The following is an 18,367-nucleotide window of genomic DNA, read 5'->3' on the forward strand; positions in this document are numbered from 1 at the left end:
AAAGAGAGAAATATGAGAGAGAACAGAATTTTATTGCAGTGTAGCAGTTCCATCAATTCACATGATATACAGTCAGTTACAACGGCTCTACATATTTCAGCCAAGCACATAAATAAAGCAATATCTAGTCCTTACCAGGTTTTAAAAATAGGTGAATAAAACTAAGATCATTAACAACACATGACATAAAACACCATGTTATTTTTATTTGACAAAAATGGAGCAAAATGCAGAAGGAACGCAGGAAAAACGAAGATGATTTAGTAGTTTAGTAGAACCACATTTGATAACGATAACTTAAAGCAATAATTTTCTGTCTCTCACATTGCTGTAGAAGAATTTTGACCATCCTTTACAATGTTTTCTCAGTTCATTAGGTTTTGTTTATACACAGCAAACCTAAGGACTTGCCAAAGCATTCCAATGAGGTTGCGGTCTGGACTTTAATTGGGCTACTGCAATGACTTGATTTGGGTTTTTTTTTTTTTTTTAGCCATTTCTGTTATAAATTTGTCCCTTTGCTTTGAATCATCATCCTGTTGTATGGCCATATGTAAGCCACGTTTTAGCCATTAGACAGATTGCCTCACATTTGACTTATTATTGACACATTTGACATTGGTATGCAGAGGACTTCATGATCAGTAATAACTAAAAGGTGCCCAAAGACCAAATCATCACCCCTCCACCACTGTGTTTGACAGTTGGTGTAACACGTTTGTGCTGATATGCTCTGTTTGGTTTTCACCAAACATAGTGCTGTGCAAACATCTCGTCTATCCAGAAGTCTTCTGTTTTTTTCCAATGCAGCTTTCTTGAATGTTTTCCACTTGGGAATATTCCTTCTCGCTGCAGAATGATGGCCTGTTTTTATAATTGGCCTTAAAACACTTCCCAGATTGATGATCACCAACCGTTCATTCATTGCTGCAGTCTTCCCTCCTTGGCATTGTATTAACACATAGCTGAATGTTCTAAACCATAGAACTACCAAAATTTCTGATTTCATGGGAGATGCTAACATTTACTGATAACCAGTTAACAGTGGATTAGCAGCACGCAGCTGCTACTTACAGTCTTAACTCCTATGGAAGCGGTAAGGGTGTAATATCTCATGTGTTTCTGTTCATCTAAGGTTGTATTTAGTTCATTTTCAGACCCAGTGCGGACCATATAATGTTTTTTAATTATGTTCCGATATGTAAAACCTTAAGAGTTTGAATTTTGCCATGAGTGTACATCCATTTATAATGAATGATACACGAAAAAGTACAAATAGGAAGGCTTTAGTGTCACACATGCGACACAAAGTACACAACATTACCTACTAGTCCGCACTGTGAATGAAACCTCGTAGATCAAGGTAAGCTGCACTGCCTACATGTCAATTAAGGCTGTAACTTTGCGGTTTACTTTTTGCATATGCATGAGCACACCAGTCACAGCACCAGAGCAATGGATATGAATAATATGCTGATTGAGTCCCACAGCTGGGCAAAGACAAATGAGCAGCAGTGACATCCATAAGTGAGTTGTGCTTGAAGCTGTAGGAACTTCAGAGTTTGGATGGAGAGAAAGTGTTTCATGCCGAACTCGAATGTTGATAAAATGTTACCTTTAAAGACTGAGCTTGTCGATTAACCCTGAATTTTCAGCAAAGGAGCGTTATTTACACTTTTGTGATGAAAATGATAGAATTATTCAAAGGTAAAGGACTTTTTAAAAAAATATTATATTCAGATCAACTGTTTGCTGTTCCTCATTTTTTATCTGAGAGCATCAACCACTGCAGGAAGGCATTTGAAACTGCAGTAAATCTGCTGAAGATTTTCTGAAATAACCTCCCTGACAGTTACATAATATATTGCGAATTCTTATCAACCGCAGAAAAATGTCCCCATCATGTGGGTATATATATATTTTTTCCTCTGAAACATTTAAATTTCTACCATCAGTGGAAAATAGAAAGTCTAAGATTACAAATTGATCTCCACTGTGATTGTATTGCATTTGAAACCTCATTCCCAGCAGTCACACTGAATCCACTATCTGGTTTTCAAGAAATCCAATTGTCTGCAAATCCAGCCACAGCCTCGGCCCTGTGATTTTCAATAGTTATCTAAAACCCAATCCAGACAAAGTCCACCAAGCCATTTTGTTCTCCCACAGCAGCTTGTTTGGGGCTCACTGAGGCAACAACAGCAGTGAATTTCCTTTGTCAGATTTTACACAGGCTATTAGAAGCTGTATTGATCTTCAGTCACTCTGTGTATATGCGATGGTTACCTGAATCGGCAGCATGCGTCATTTGTTTGTTGCCTTAAATAGATATGCAAATTAGCCACGGTAAACGTTGCACTTGACCTTTTTCACTATAATTAAAAACAGCACAACAAGGACAATTAGGGGCTCCTTCCATAGAGCCGATAGCAGAACTCTTCGACACGAGCTATGTTGCTATTTTTTATATTCATGCTGTCATCATCATCACTGGAGAAAAGAGAAAGCTCTGGGTTGATGGCTGTATAATCTGCCATCATTAGAGCAAATTGTAAACTACGTGCAAAGGGGATTTGTGGATGGCTGACACTCATTTGCTACCCCAATTCAGAGGTGGGGGTTGGGTGGGTAGTGGTGCTAAAAATGAAGTTATGTATTAGATCAAACAACAACCATGAAATCAACAGCGCTCACTACTCCATCTCAGATTGTTTGCTGGCTTGCACCACTGATGCATGACCCACATAGCAATGCCCAGGATACCCAGCTTTGCGTATTACCCCCTCTCCCGAAGCGCGAACTTATATTTGGGGCCGTAATTGCATAAAAATGAGCAGGGAAAAGTTGAAAGGGTTGACCTATTTAAAATTAGAAAACAAGAATGACGAAACTCAAGTACTACTCAATACAACTCAATTATCATCCTATTGAGATAGTATGTGCTTTTAATTAACTTCATATATTTTCCACAAGATGAATTTCACTTATTTTAAATATTTAAGCATCCACATGCCTTCATAATTCTTTGTGTTCTCAGAATTTTATTTACTAAATAATATGCTCCCTTCAAGGCATCTCCTTGTGCACATCTGGATCGCTTCTAGCAAACATAGATTTCCATTCTTACCACTACACTGCATCTGCTATTTCGCAATCGACTTGCAAGTACAGAAAACACTACTGATGAGAAATTATCCTGACCTGTGTCTAAAGGTAACAAACGGAGCACAACCAAGAGCATAGCAATCTTTATTTTGGATTATGCAAGTTAAGCCTGTCAGTGACCCAAAAATTGTCTCGTACCATGCTTTCATCATGTTGCAACTATTCACACCACACTCAAAAACAGTTGTTTGGCCACACCAACACAATCCCTACTAAGCTACTGCCCTACTTGCCAGATTTGGCTCGCGCAAAATGAGATTTATTTTGAAGAATCATTATTTTGATCTAGTGGCGGACATCCAGCGCACATGCAACTGATCAGAAGGGGTGATCTAAAAATAACTGGTGCTTAAAGGAAGCAGACCCTGAAGGCGATAGCAGCTAAAAATTACATCAGGCGTGTTGTGTTTTTTGCATTTTTCTCGTTTCTTTCTTTTGCTTTTTAAGGACTGATCTGCTAACCTCAGAAAAAGTTCTATGAATAGAATTTAAATCAGTAACTGCAGCATTTGACATTTTATTTTTATTTAATGGCAGTATCTAAGCTTTAGCTGTTCTTGACATATTTTTAAAACCTTTTTTAGCCTTATTATGAAAAAAAATAAAACTTTTTCACAGTCAGTCTTTAGCTTTCCCAGAACAATGTGCTGTAAGCGAAATATTAAAATAGGTCAGTGCACACGCAGTGCATGTCTTGCAAGTCAGTGACCCCAAAGCTGTTTGTGCATCAGTTATGATTCACATTACTAATATTATTATTTTGCACTGGACTGTCCAAAATCCCAATATCACAATAATCATATTAAGAAGCACATGCCACATTGACTTCTACTGTCAACAGCATAAAAGTCAGACTTATACATATAGTTACATGTATTCATCAACAAAGAGGCCTCTGTCCAGTGAATGTACATGTAAGATTTAATCCATGTGCCAAAGACACGTTTCTTCTATTTATAAAAACTCTTAAGAAAACTTTTTAGTCATTACAGGATAATAAGTGTCAGACGTGCGGCGCAGTGGATCTTATTTTCAATACAGGCCTTCAGGTTTAAAGAACAACAGGAAAAAAAAAACAACCTGACAGTATCGCATAGTTCCCGCTAAGCTTGAACAACAGAAGCTGAGCTGTCAGTCGCCATCATATCTCCAAAGGGGCTGTCTGGACTGCAAGCCTTTGATCTTCTTACTGTGTACCGCACCGGTATTTGTGAGGCAGCGAGAGAACGTGATTGGATATTATTTAAATATTTACAGTACAAAGCCTGAATAGATCTTCACACATCAAAGCCTCAAACCTTTCATACGCTGAATGAAACAGGTCTGCTGCTTAATTCGACAGTGATAACTTCTGTTCAATTTTCAACTTAGCAATACTATAAAAAAGAAAGAAAAAGCAGTGGGTTTTTTCATCTTTAAATAAAATGATGAAAGAAGCCATGTTTCCATGAATGTTTAGGATCACTGTTACACCCAATATCCTCAGCTTAGAGATCGTACAGACACATGTCAGAACCACGTGTATCATTACAAGGTGCGTTGTCAGTCTGCATTTCAGCTCTGCTTTTCTGACCCGTATGCTCTGCTAATTGATATGCTGGCTGTTCCCTGAGAGCTCTTGTCAGAATATGAATCAGCAACGCTAGCCCAGATGGAGTCTGAACACCCTCACAATGTTCTCTGCTGGGAGCATCTTCTGTCTGCATGTTTTAAACAAAGCATGTTTTTAAAAGGATGACAAACATCGATTACTGTATTGGCGTTGAATATCTGGATTTTTCTACACCGGCGCACATAAAGGCCTCTCCAGAGTGTCAGTACTCAAAAACAAACCAGCCACTTGTCTACTGATCCAGTAAGTGGCTGCATTAATCAAACTCCCACATCTTCTCCTACACCTGCAGATCTGCAAATCTGTGCATGACCCAGTAACAGAAAACACACAGATTACTTATATTTTGAACTAAACACAGGAAGATTTCTTCATCACTGATTATGGTTCAAACATCTATAGGAATCCTTTGTTAGAGACTGATCTAAGAACAAGAAGCTGTAACTTTAGCCTAGCATAAAGACTGGAGGTAAACAGCTAACCTGGCTCTTCTTGATAGAAAGCTGTCAAACCAAATAGGTTCTGACATTTAATTTGGATTAACTGGATCTGGTGAATCTTTGGACCCCACCTAATGTGCACTTTTGAAAATTGTGTTTTGTTAGAAGCAGAAAATTTGACTTCTCCCTAATAGGAACTCTGCTTCATTATCATATCAATGGATGTTTTCCACTTCCTTCCTTATATATAAGCCCCATCACTGATCTGTAAACTACTGACAGGTATTATCATTACAATCCAGGGTTATGCCTGAGGTAGAAAATCATCTATTCACCTCCTGTGTGGTGTAATCCTTCACTGCTGTTTGCAGTTAGACAACAGCAGCTCTGCAAATCCGGGAACATCAAGCTTGTGACAATAAGCTTTAACCCTTTAACATCAAAGTATACAGGCTACCTGGACTTATTTTTTAATTTTGGCTTTAAAATTGCAAAATAATTATCATCTTTCAGGAACCACTTAAATTTTCTCTATAGCGAAAACATTTCAGCAGTTATGATAATGTGAAGCGCACTGAGATTAATTTTCTGTGTTCAGACAGAGGACCTTGTGAAAGCTTTGTGCTACCATGACATGCCGAATATCCCCATAAAGCTTGTCTTCTCTCATTTCAGAAACCCTTTTAATTCTGTCTCTGGCACAAATGGTAACAGAGTTATGATCATTTAAAAAGTGCCAATGAGGTAACCCCCCCCCCGTGTTAAAAGCTATTGGATATTTTGAAACTGTAAAAAGTGAAATTCCACCCATACAGGTTAGTATTGCATTGTTTTGGGTGTGGATGGGTGCAGTGGGAGGGTTATGGGTGCTGGGATCCTATTTTCTATGCCATGCACAATGCCCTCCTGTCTGTTTTCTAACCCCCATTAAGCTTCCCCTGAGGGGAAACAGACTGGCTTTAACCCAGTGTGAATCCAAAATTAATTCTACAAACACACAAATTTACATACACACTCACTGTGCAAGTTACATCCACAAAGTCACAATGTGTGGACATATGTGCACATAACTTGTGTATCTAACTCCCCCTGTGGATGCTACACACTCTAAACACAGTCTTGATTTGCTTGATTTGAATTCTTTCACACTCTGCTTGCTTTCTTGGCCAACAAATGGATTATGTGCAGCAAAAAAAAAAAAAAAAAGATACGAGGGGGTGGGGTGGCTACAAGGAAGTGGAGGTGGGGGTGGGGTTCCATAAAATCTTCAGTCAACCCGAGCACAGCATGTGGTCCTTCACTGAGTCCTGTATCATATCTCGGCAAACAATCGAAGCTCGAGTTTCAGTCTAAGAACTCTGTTGTCCTGTGTTCAAAGCTCAGTTTAAGATAATGAGCATAAATAGGAGCTTTTTTTTCCTTAGACAGTATAAAGGAAAAGAGGAGAGAAAAGAAGGAGATCAAAGACGAGGCAGGTTTCACTAGCCTGTGGTCTGTTACTGCTGATAAGGTGGATCAAGAGGGGATCCAGAGCTACACCTGCACACACATCGATTCACCTTCAAACACATGCGTCTTTTATCAAAGCTTGTTCTGTAATCACAGTCCAGCCATATGATATTTAGACTGTAATCCCCAACAACAAGAGGCCAAGGCTGTATTATAGAATGCTACCCAGAGAGAAGCCAGCCAAACATATCATATCCACACACACACACACACACACACACACACACACACACACACACACACACACACACACACACACACACTATGGGCTGATTTACCCACTTTCTGTTATGTTTTTGTTGTAATTGGTTTCCTTTACCCTTTGGTGCCAGGCAAAAGACGATATTTCATTACCCTATTGTTCAACATTTAGTCCAAAATTGATGTGATACAACAGATATTCATCTTGTGATGTACCCCTAATTGACCCACTCACCACAGCTCTGAGCAGAAAACTGCTTAGTTTAATGCTGCAAAAGAAGCACGGCAATGGACAGAAGGGAAAATGACCTACATAGAAGGTCAAAAAATGAAGCCATATCATAACAACAACAGCAACAAGACTTATATTAAGAGCATTATATCAAAGAATGGCTGAACAAAGAATAAAATAAAGGAGAAATAAAATAGCAGCAAATTATTATAGAAAAGAGGGGACAAACCAATGACCTCTTGTAAAATGAATTAAAAAATAATAATTTAAGTGAATTTGAATTTAAATTGAGTTTGGTACAAATGAGTTCTCTGCTGGAGTGTTTGTCTCATTCAGTTCCAAATCCCTGCAGGTGTATCTGCTAACTCTGATAGCAAACTAGTATATTACATGCACACGCTGCTTGGGAAGTTTGAACCAATGCTGGTACCTCTGCAAGGTTGTAGTCCACTATAATGTTTTCCACTTTAATCAGTTTATATCTAGAGCACAGATAGACAGAGAGTACATTGTAGCAGTACAGTAGAGCCTGAGAGGAACTGTTTCTGATAATGAATGTCAACTTTTATGAACCATGCTGATTGTTCAGTTTTTGGGATTTTTTTTTTTTTTTTTCTTAAGAAAAGGGCAAAAAATTGAAGTACAGGAAAATGGGGTAAGGGAAGTTCTCTGGGAAACATGAGTATTAAAAAAAATCTTAGTAATCAATCACTGTTGTGGACTAACAGGTTCAGGATAGAAATGCGATGGCCGTACCTGTAAATGGAGACATTCTCTATGAGGTCTGTGGTTTCTGTGTCTGTGATAACGATGCCTTTCGGTGAGACTGTCAGTGTTACTTTCCGAAACTTCTTTGCACCGGCTCTGGCCTGTGGATATTGAACACAAAACATATACAGTAATGTGCAAAAGTCTTGAGCCACCCCTCATTTCGTCCAGTGAACCAGACTTTATTGACATTTGTAATGTGGTCTTGAACAACAGTTCTCCAGGCTTTCTGAAGGTCTTTCAAAGTTTTGGAATGTTTGTTGCTTTTTCACTCATTTTCAGTCCAGTCCTTGTACCTGACCATTTTCAGAGGATTTTTTTTCTTTTTGTTAAGATGCTTAACTCTCAAATATATATTTTTCAAGCATAAAGAGGTACCCAACTCAAGGGATGAACCTGTATCGTATGTACAAAAATAGACAACATAGCAAAGAAGAAACTTCAAGCAGTCTTTTTAAAGTGCATCTTTAAGCACTTTGTTACTAGTAGCCTGTGCCATTTCTTTAGTTGACATGAAATAGTCATTTTGTACAACCAATCAAGAGCAGGTGAAGAGTATATGAAGGTCATGTCTTTAAGAAATAGAAAGCAATCCATCAAAGACCTGACACAGGATCTAAGAGATGGATATAGCCCTTCAGTTGATCCGTCTACTGTTCTCTCAAGCCTCATCAAAGATGGTTGAAATGGAAGTGTGGCTGTATTTATGCCAAATTAAATCAGTGGCAAGAGTTCTGATGGGGTGATGAATTCAAAGTGACATTTTTGGTTCAAATTTCTGTCAACGTGTACGGATGAGGTCAGGAGAGAGGTACAACAGTGAGTATCTACAGCCAGCTGTAAAACACCTTGGAGGCTCTGTCATGGTTGCATTTTAGCCAGCGATGTTGGAGATCTTGTCAAAATGAATGCAATTATGAACGCAGAAAAATATAGTCAGATTTAGATCCAACATGTAATATCATCTGGAACGTGTCTCAATGGCATGTTCCAGATAGTATTTTTGCACGACAACAATCTCAAACTCGCTATAATAAAAGTATACCAGGATAAAAGAACAGACAATGAAACACTACCTTAATATTGTTGAGGCAGTGTGGGATCATCTTGATAAAGAATGGAAAAAAAGGCAGCCAAAATCCAAAAAAGAGCTTTGAATGTCCTTCAGTAACTTAGAGAAGTATTTCTGAATACTAGTTAAACATTTTTTCTTAAAAAAGAAAGCCTGGCTATGTTGAGGAATAAAGGAGGCCATTGCTGCACCCGTTTCTCATTTTCCTATCAAAAACTAGGAAAAAGGAAGGATGGCTCAAGACTTCTGCACAGCAGACGCACACTGTGTATACAAACATAGATGAAAGAAGATGAGGAAACTGGAGGAAATGTTGCCTCATAGAAGAAAATGCAGGCCTTCTATGTCACTCTGACATTAATACGAAATGACCTTCTGATCAAACACTAAAAGCCCTCAACTTGTAAACAGTATGCTGTTAAGCAAAACCAAGCAGCCTGCTTTATAAAAAGCGACAGAATGAGGGGAGAAAAGCTACAACATGCAGCCCAGAATGAGCACTCCAGGTCGGGCCAGCAGCCACTGACTCTCCCTGAAACTTTATACCATCTGGACTTCCAGAAAATACTGTTGACAGTGACAATAACCTCCAGATAATACAATTAAATAGCAAATGACAGCAGTTTTTTGCGACACTCAACAGATATCAGGCTAAGCATCAGTAGAGTGACCACCAATGAATAGATTAAATACATATAAATACAAATACATTTAAAGAACTACATAATTTAGTATTTCCATATGTTGAATTGTGTAAGAACTCTTTTATTCATAAAAGAATGATGGTGAGAAGCTAAAGATCAGTAGGAGTGAGATCTTTGCTTAAACAAAACTAGGACTTCTCAAGGACAATGGGAATGGTGCCATGGCTTGCTGTAGGAATTGTAATACCCTGGAGATGGTGACATTGAACAATAGTCTCTGCTTAGAACCACAACGCTTAAAAGCGTGCTGTAGCTGATTGTGGTAGCTCTTTCATGCAGGAAGCGCTAACGGCTACAGTTGCCGGCGTCATGTTTCGAGTGCCATGCCACAAGGCAAAAACCAATCTGTCGGCTTGAGATACGCCAAGTTCAGCCTTTCTCTATGTTTGCTTCCCCTGTCTTGTCTAATCATGTCTTACTGAAGCATGTAGTGAACAGAAAAGTCACTTATTTATTCAATATACCCATTCAGTTCAGTCAATTATAATGGTTACCGAGGGAACAGACTTTTTGTCTTGGTGTAAATCAACTGAATCTTAATCCCACCATTAGGTTTGGTTCAGTCTCTAATTGAGAGGCGGGGGATTTATGATTGTACTGCTGCCTGTGCCAGGCTGTTCATTCTGCAAAGAAACATCAGACATTTGCATTGTTGAGAAAGTGCCAAGTGAATAGGTGTGCAAGTGTGAGCGTTAGTAGAAACAGAAACATGAGTATCAATTTGCATGAATAAAAACGGTCCAGGAATTGGCTTCTTGGTATGTTTCCAAGTTAACTGGTTTAAATGCAATGGTTTTCTTGTAGTTTCAAGAGAAAACTGCCAGCCGGCTGAACTAATGTAGAAAACCGTACCCAGAAATCCCCAGTATGCTGGTGGTAAGCACAAACATGAAAACAGAGATTGGCCTTCTGCATGTGTGCAACCCCTGATAATCCTGGATTAGCTGCTCTATTTCCATGCATATACGTGCAAACCCTGACACAGAGATAAACTTTGTAAACAACTTGGCAAGCATATTACAGAAATTTCCCTGTGAATGATGCTGATTACTTGGTTTAAGAGTAATCGCAGTAAGCTGTTAAATATTTCGCAGAACGTCTCAATCAAAAGATTTCCTTTAACTGAGCTGTTTATCCTTAATACTCATATAAGACAATAATCAAAGGTTATAGTTTAAATGATTCTGACAGTGTCACAGTGATTTTGCTCCTGTTATGATGACAATCAAATTCACTGACCCTTTGCTTGCTTATCTTTAAAACAATGTCCTGAGCCATTAAGATGACATGGATGAAATCTAAATTTAGCAATCAGTCATCTTAGAGTCACTCAGATAATGTGCACTGGAATTTGAAAGTACATTGTCACAGTAATCCTCTAAATAAATATCACTGCAGTTGAAATGTTCACAGTTTCCCTCTTTAAACTTTAGAAATATGATTGTGACCTTTGTGGTCTGGCTAACTAATTTCACTGTATAAGCAACTGTACATTGACAATAAAAACATTCTAAGTTCTAGATCTTGATGACAGATTTTTGCTAATAGGGTATAATTTATACACTACTTAGTTTAGTAAAATCAAGTAATACCAGCACAGCTCATATAGTGACATGCATTATAATGCATTAGGTTTAAGCTTCTAATGGGGGATAGAGACTCACCGTGGCAACAATTCTGCGAATGGCAGCAGAGGCCATGTCCTCTCCTTTAGGCTGGCCCACCAGAGTCATACCCAGGTACTTCACGTTGAACACCATCCCCTCCAACAGAGTCTCCTTCGTGTCTGTCCAGTTCTCTGGCAGCTCTGGAAAAACAAGTTCATCCCAAAATAAGGTGTTAAGTTACTTTTTCTTTTTGGAAACCGACACACTTTCAAAGTAGTGCATTTGCAGGCTCATGCATATCACCTCAATTCCCAAAAAAGTTGTGACACTGTGGAAAATGGAAAACCAAAAGCAGAATGCAATCATTTGCAAATGTCACACATTCTGGAAATTTTTTTTCCCACTCTTTCAGGATCAGTTTCTAGGTCAGCGTGGTCATTCTAAAGATTGCTGAGCAAACAGTTTACGGTACTCAGCCCCAGCAACGTGTGAGCTGGCAAAGTGACATCACCGCTCCGCACATACTGGTATAAATATAGAGTCAGATTTTGTGTAACATTAGAAATGTAAAACATGAACAGCTCTAAATATTTAAAATATCTCTGTGATATTTTAAATGGGACTAATTTGAACTTCACTTTTAAATCTAAATTAATTTTGAATGAAATGGGTAACCACTTTTGAATGATTGCATCATTACAGTAGAAAATAGTATGAATTTTAGTAAAAAAAAAACCCAAAACAAAACAAAACATCCACTGGCAAGCAAATCCAGTATCAGGGCTCTGATAATGCCATAACAGAATGCCTGCAATATCCTGTTGTCTCTGCGATTCCCAACAGGTAGTACCAGCTGTCCTCGAGCTGACTATTGCAGGCAGTGTCAGTGACTGCACCCATGCAGAGAGCTGAAAATATCTTTCAGAGACACCTGGACACCCTACAGATGAGCAGCAGGAGAACAACAACAACTTACAAAACTGCTACAGGCCACATTCTGTGATAAAAACCAACAGTTGAACAAGGGAAACATCTGAGCTACAGATTTTCAAATGACTCTTCCAACACCAAAGTGTGATTAAACTACTATAAATATAAAACTATGAAATAATCAACATTAAGCTCTAGCGCTTTCCCCCTCTGTCTTTCTTCTCCATATAAATTCAATGCTGCTTACACAATTGAATGAAGTGAGAGAGTGAGATTGACAAAAGGAATGAGCAAGAAGAGCAGGGTGAGGGAAAAGAGACACGCACACACAGTGTCCAACACTCTATTGGGATATACTGGCACTAAATTCTCCACATGGGCTGAGCCATCTGTCACTGGCAGACCCCATGCAGCTGTGAAGCGAACAGCAAACACCGCCATCCCCGTCCCACTGCTTCCAACGACGCTGAATTATTAACTAATTTTCAATCACACTGTGGGGGCTGTTTCAGAACCAGGAAGCACATTTGGTGTTATGAAATGCAAATTCTAAGGTACGCAGTGGCCAGCTTACTGTAAATCATTTGACAGCTCTGGATGAGAGGTGGCTGCTGATAAGGAGTCCCATAATTTATCCTCCATGAAAGTTCTGCCTTTAAATGTAATATATTTACAGTCCCGTGTGACCTAGCTCACTACTACCTAGGAATGGTACTTGAATTATTTCCTGACCCCTTCTCACAGTGGTGTCCCTTCTCACAGAAGGTCAAAGGGCAGGTTTGGCTACATGACAGGAAAAAGGGGTTTCAGGCTTTTAAAGAAGAATACATGAAGGGAGAAATTAGATAAGGGACTCCATCCCTGGAAGGATTACTCACAAACAAATTCCATTGACTTTCACCGGCAAAGGGAGCAGGATTCTATATAATTACATTTTTGTTCTATTATGAATGGGTCGATGAGATTTTACTGAACTAATGCATTTAGGTTTTTCAAAATGTTACTGACCAAAGACGCAGATGCTGAAGGGACATTTAAAAAAAAAAAAAAAAAGAGCACACACACGTTTTTTAAAACACTAAAAACTGATATCAGTTTTTGACTGTTTGCTGTACCCCTCAATAATCTCTTCCTTCCACTGCCCATACTTATCATTGTGGTGTGCTTCAGGCTACAGCATAGACAAGAGACATGCGCATAAATGTAAAGTATGGTTTAAAAGCTGTGCCTCTGCCCTGACAGAAGCTGCACACCCTTCCTAGCTTTCATAGTTAAATATAGCTTCAGAGAGCCACAGTATAAAATTATTTTTTACTTATGGTCTTAGGAAGTTTACACGAATAACTACATCTAACAAGTGTTATTAAAATTCTATTCAATTATATAAATAAAACTAAACTGAGAATGTATTACCAAATCACAACAACAGTCGCCTCAAGTTAAAGGAAATATTAGAAAGAAGCCCCATCAGATGAGCCACTATGAGCAAGTACATGGTGACAGTGGGAAGGAAAAACTCCCTATTAACAGGAAGAAACATCAAGCAAGACCAGCCTCAGGGAGGGCTAGCAATCTGCCGCCACCAAATGAGAGTGACACGAGGGAGAAATCAGTTTATGTTTTGTGTGTCTTAAAGAAAAAAATACCAGCTGAGATTGGCTTATTTTAACTATCAAATATCGGTATTAGTCTAAAAACCCAATATTAACCTAAATACATACAAATGTTTTTGTTTGTTTGTTTGTTTGGTTGGTTTTTACACAAACTGGTCAACAGATTACTCTCATGGGTGAAGTTGTCAAAAAAATATAGTCAATACTAATCGATAAAAATTACTATCAGATAAGAGAGCGGTCCCCAACCCCCGGGCCGAGTCGTTTGGTACCGTGCCGCGAGAGCTGAGGCTCGGGTGTGAAATGTATGGTTTTCAGGTTTTTTATCGTTAACTTGGTTTCCCTGACTCTTTTCCCGTGTTGTAGTTGTGTGTCTTATTTTGAAAGAAATAGTTACACGTTACATTAACGACCAGAGAGCATTAAGAGGAGGATGTTACTCTCAATGTTGTTGCCGCATTTCAGGAGGACGCTGCTAATAAAGTTACACAATTACACAGTGAATTCGTGTTTATTATTATATTTACAAAATACCACAGTTTTTCTCTTGGCCGTATCATTTTATTTTGTTGTATTTATCCGCGACACCATGAAAATATTGTCTGACATTAAACCGGCCCGTGGCGCAAAAAAGGTTGGGAACCTTAAACCTAACCGAAAAAATAGCGTTTTACGCTCTTTTTGCACACTATGTTTTTCATACATGTCTTATAGTTGCGTTACTCTATTTTTTTATGCTATGTGAGAAATTGATGACATTAGTAAACTAGTATTATAATCCTATTCACAGTTAACTCATTTGTTACACGGCAGCTGTGCTCAGGCAAAGCCCTAATGTTTACCACTGCTCATGGGCTAATCTGTTTTAAAATATTAATAAAATATCTTACAAATAACAGGAGGAAAAAAAACACATTTTTGTAGTACACATGAGTCAAATTTTTAACATTTCCTGTTTAGTTTTCATCATTTCAGTTAAGGGATAGCTGACTTTACCTGGGACTTTTCTCAGTCTTTACCATCATATACCTATTTAAGACCCTTTTACATCACAAACGTTTTACACAAAAAAGTTAGATTTAATTAACAAGTTAAGCTCAGCTCATAAAATCTGCTTCTGAAACAACAACTATGTTTTATTTATTTGTTTTTTTCCCAGGCAATAAAATCTACACTTATCATCTAAAAATAAGACGTCTGTTTTTGTTTCCTCCTGTGCAAAATCAGGGGACCATTGTTTAAAAGGGGACCATTGGGGCGATCGTGGCTCAAGAGTTGGGCGTTCGTCTTGTAATCGGAAGGTTGCCGGTTCGAGCCCTGGCTCCGACAGTCTCGGTCGTTGTGTCCTTGGGCAAGACACTTCACCCGTTGCCTACTGGTGGTGGGTCAGAGGGCCCGGTGGCGCCAGTGTCCGGCAGCCTCGCCTCTGTCAGTGCGCCCCAGGGCGGCTGTGGCTACACTGTAGCTTGCCATCACCAGTGTGTGAATGGGTGGATGATTGTGTATAGTGTAAAGCGCTTTGGGGTCCTTAGGACCAAGTAAAGCACTATACAAATACAGACCATTTACCATTTAAAAGGATTTTTGAGCCCGTCTGTCACAGCTGTCACTACAAACTGTATCCACGGTGTTAAAATAGAAATCCTGTCACATGGCGCTTCTGCAAGAGTGGCGGGGCTTAGAGATTGGTCAATCCAAAACAATTAAATACACTTCACCCTGTCAACTTTATTACCAATCTTTCAGTATCCATATGACTTTATGTCATTCAAAGCTGCAATGCGTCAGCTTCTGGTCGAAAGATTTATTGCACAGTTTGGCTCTGTAAAAATGTCACAGCAATACAAAGCTGAAGTGCCACAGTCCATATTGTGTCTTCCCCAAGCTACACAAATGAATTATTAAACAGCTTTATGTTGATGCTGCAGGGTTTCCAATATATTATCTGCCTAAAAGAGGAGGTCTTAAATTTTTAATAAATCCTATGTGAGTCTACAGAAGGACTGGGACTGATAAGAGTGGCAGGAACAAGCAGAGGGTGGCTAATTGGATTTAACACGTTGAAGAAAATCCTCAGGACAACTAAAAATGCGAAATTTGAACTTTAAAGTAGGCGTGCGTGCATACATTCGCGTTGTGTTTGCGAGATAGTTCTCATCAAGGCCGATCAAATTTGGATGAGGACAAAACAAGATTAGGGTATGAGCGCGGCCTTGGCGGTGCACAGACATTTGCATCTCTAACAAATTGATGCCTGGCAACACTTTCACACCGAGTACACTGCAGCAAGAGCACTGATTTCACTGTGTTCGCACAAAGGCTTCACAGTGGAGACACACTCTAAAGGAATCAGTGCATTACAACAAAGGCACAGAACAATTTAATAACATTTTGCTCCACGGGGCTTTAAGTGTATTCGTATAAAGTTACTTTATAATACTACCGCCTTGAGATGTTGAGCACTGTAAAATATTTCAGACTGTGTTAAACCAGCAAATGACAAGAGCAGCATTTCACAGTAGCTGATCTGACTCTGGGAAGTGCTGCTGTAGTATAATAGACGCCATGTGCTCTGCACGCCTTCAGCTACATGCCGTGATCACCAGCTGTCTTTCTGAGCTACACGCTCGGTAATTTAATTTGCTCTGAGAAGTCAAAATCATACCCAGGTGAATTCTGAACACCTCGGCTGATGGCTAATTAATAACATAAACACGAGTAAGCAGAGACGTAGCGGGCATATGGACAAACAGCGGGCCGATACGCTATTTTCCTCGAGACGCTTAATCTCAGTTACTTTCTAAAACTGCAGAAACAAGCATGACACCCAAATGAATTGTCTATTTTTTGCCTCCATCTCTTTACAGGCAAACTGGATATTCTTTCCTAGAATGTTTTTCACAGCAACTTGACTGGAGACCAGTGGATTGAATACACTATCATCATATGAGTAGAGATACATTCAGCTTGCTTTAAGACCCCTGCTGACACCCCCATCCTCCACATCCTTCTAGATGTAATCTTTTTGCCTTAGTGTTTTACTCATCTGATGGAACTTTGAATCTAGGACACCACCTTGACAGAGAAAATAGGCCGCACATTCAGGGAAGATGGTTGGCTGGGATGATGTGGGTGTATTGGGGGGGGTGTAACTGGTTTCCTGATTCTGCCTTGAGGGGAAACCAAGTAAAGCTAAGTCTTTTCATTCAAGCTCTCACTCTTCAAACTGCTTTTTTTAAATCCGTCCCCTAACTCACCTTATGCATCTTCAGTTCCTCTGGCACTAACTGAACGCACAGAATAAACTCCAGTTGTAGCTAATGAGAGCAGCTTGGGCTCCTCACAGCCAGGAGTGCAGTACAAGCTATTTCTCAAAGCCTGACAGCATAAAAAAAAAGATACGAAAACGCAATCATGGGATCAAACAGATGATGTCTGAAGCAGCGAGGTGGTACTTGCAAATAGCATTACTAAACACCTTGGCTAAGCATCAAAAGAAGTGGATCAACTACAGTGGAATAGTAGACCCTGCACACTCGGCTTGAGTAGTACATAAAAAAACCCACACATTCACCAACCCAGAGTACAAACCATCATGTCATTCTATTTTAAACCCTCACAATCACAGCTTTTGATTTTCTTCACTGTACTGCCCTTACACTGATAGACAAACCTGAATAGAAACTCACTCGAAAAAGGGTTAGGGTTATTAACAGAGTGCCTGATTCAATAAGAAGGAGAAGGAAATAAGCTTTACTAATAAAAACAACAGCCACATTACTTCAAAGTTTTTATGCAAAAGTACTCTAGATGGAAATAATATGATTGTATCCAGGTAGTCCTCTGAAAATTTGAGCTTGGAAGACTAGATAAGCACCATATACCCATTAGTCATACACTTTTCTAATGGAATCACAACTTGTGGTCAGCTGATCGGAGAAGCTAAAATCTATTAGAGCTGCACAGATTGGCCGGGTAGGGTCTGCAATCCCTCGGTTCACAGCGTCCTCAGACCGGACTGGTCAGCCCTGTCATGCCTGTGCAACACTGGCACAGCAGCACAGGTAAATAGTTGCTCGCACAGTCACAGCTACACTATGAGCATGGCTATAGCTGTTAGCGAGTTCTTCACTATGAGTGAGGTTTGCTAAACTAAACCATGGGGAAACATGACAACTGTCATAACAAAATACCTAATTAAACACTTAAATACCTTTCATCCAGCTGAACACAGCTAACAAGGGGGAAGTAGCTATCTTTAGCTTTAGCCACTACCCCTCTTGTCTAGTTTAAAATGCATAAGAATATAGCTTCTCGGAAAAGAAGCTGAAACCCAACAGAAAAAAGAAGACAATGGATTTGGGTTGACACTGGTTCAGGTTTCTATTATTACTTTCATTATAACAACTTAAACAAAGCTACTGTTCTATTTGCTTCTAAGCTACTGTTTAATTTAAAATTTCTTGAGAGCTTGAAAAACCTTTTTATTCAACTGATGACTTTTGACATTCACA

The 18,367-nt window shown here is 39.2% G+C and overlaps 1 protein-coding gene across 3 annotated transcripts in view; it reads right to left on the reverse strand.

Annotated features, from left to right (window-relative positions):
* LOC146652029 (low density lipoprotein receptor adapter protein 1) overlaps nt 1–18,367 on the reverse strand; it is a 47,767-nt gene that overhangs the window by 13,355 nt on the left and 16,045 nt on the right. For all 3 annotated transcript variants that reach the window (XM_085382568.1, XM_085382569.1, XM_085382570.1), the window contains exons 2-3: nt 11,368–11,510; nt 7,916–8,028 (exon numbers count right to left, since the gene is read on the reverse strand). In XM_085382568.1, the coding sequence (XP_085238694.1) occupies nt 7,916–8,028; nt 11,368–11,510 (256 nt within the window). The remainder of the gene's footprint in view (nt 1–7,915; nt 8,029–11,367; nt 11,511–18,367) is intronic.

The sequence above is a fragment of the Rhamphochromis longiceps genome, linkage group LG15 (genome assembly GCF_057381845.1).
Source record: "Rhamphochromis longiceps isolate RC_006_pf linkage group LG15, R_longiceps_female_GT1.1, whole genome shotgun sequence".
NCBI lineage: Eukaryota > Metazoa > Chordata > Actinopteri > Cichliformes > Cichlidae > Rhamphochromis > Rhamphochromis longiceps.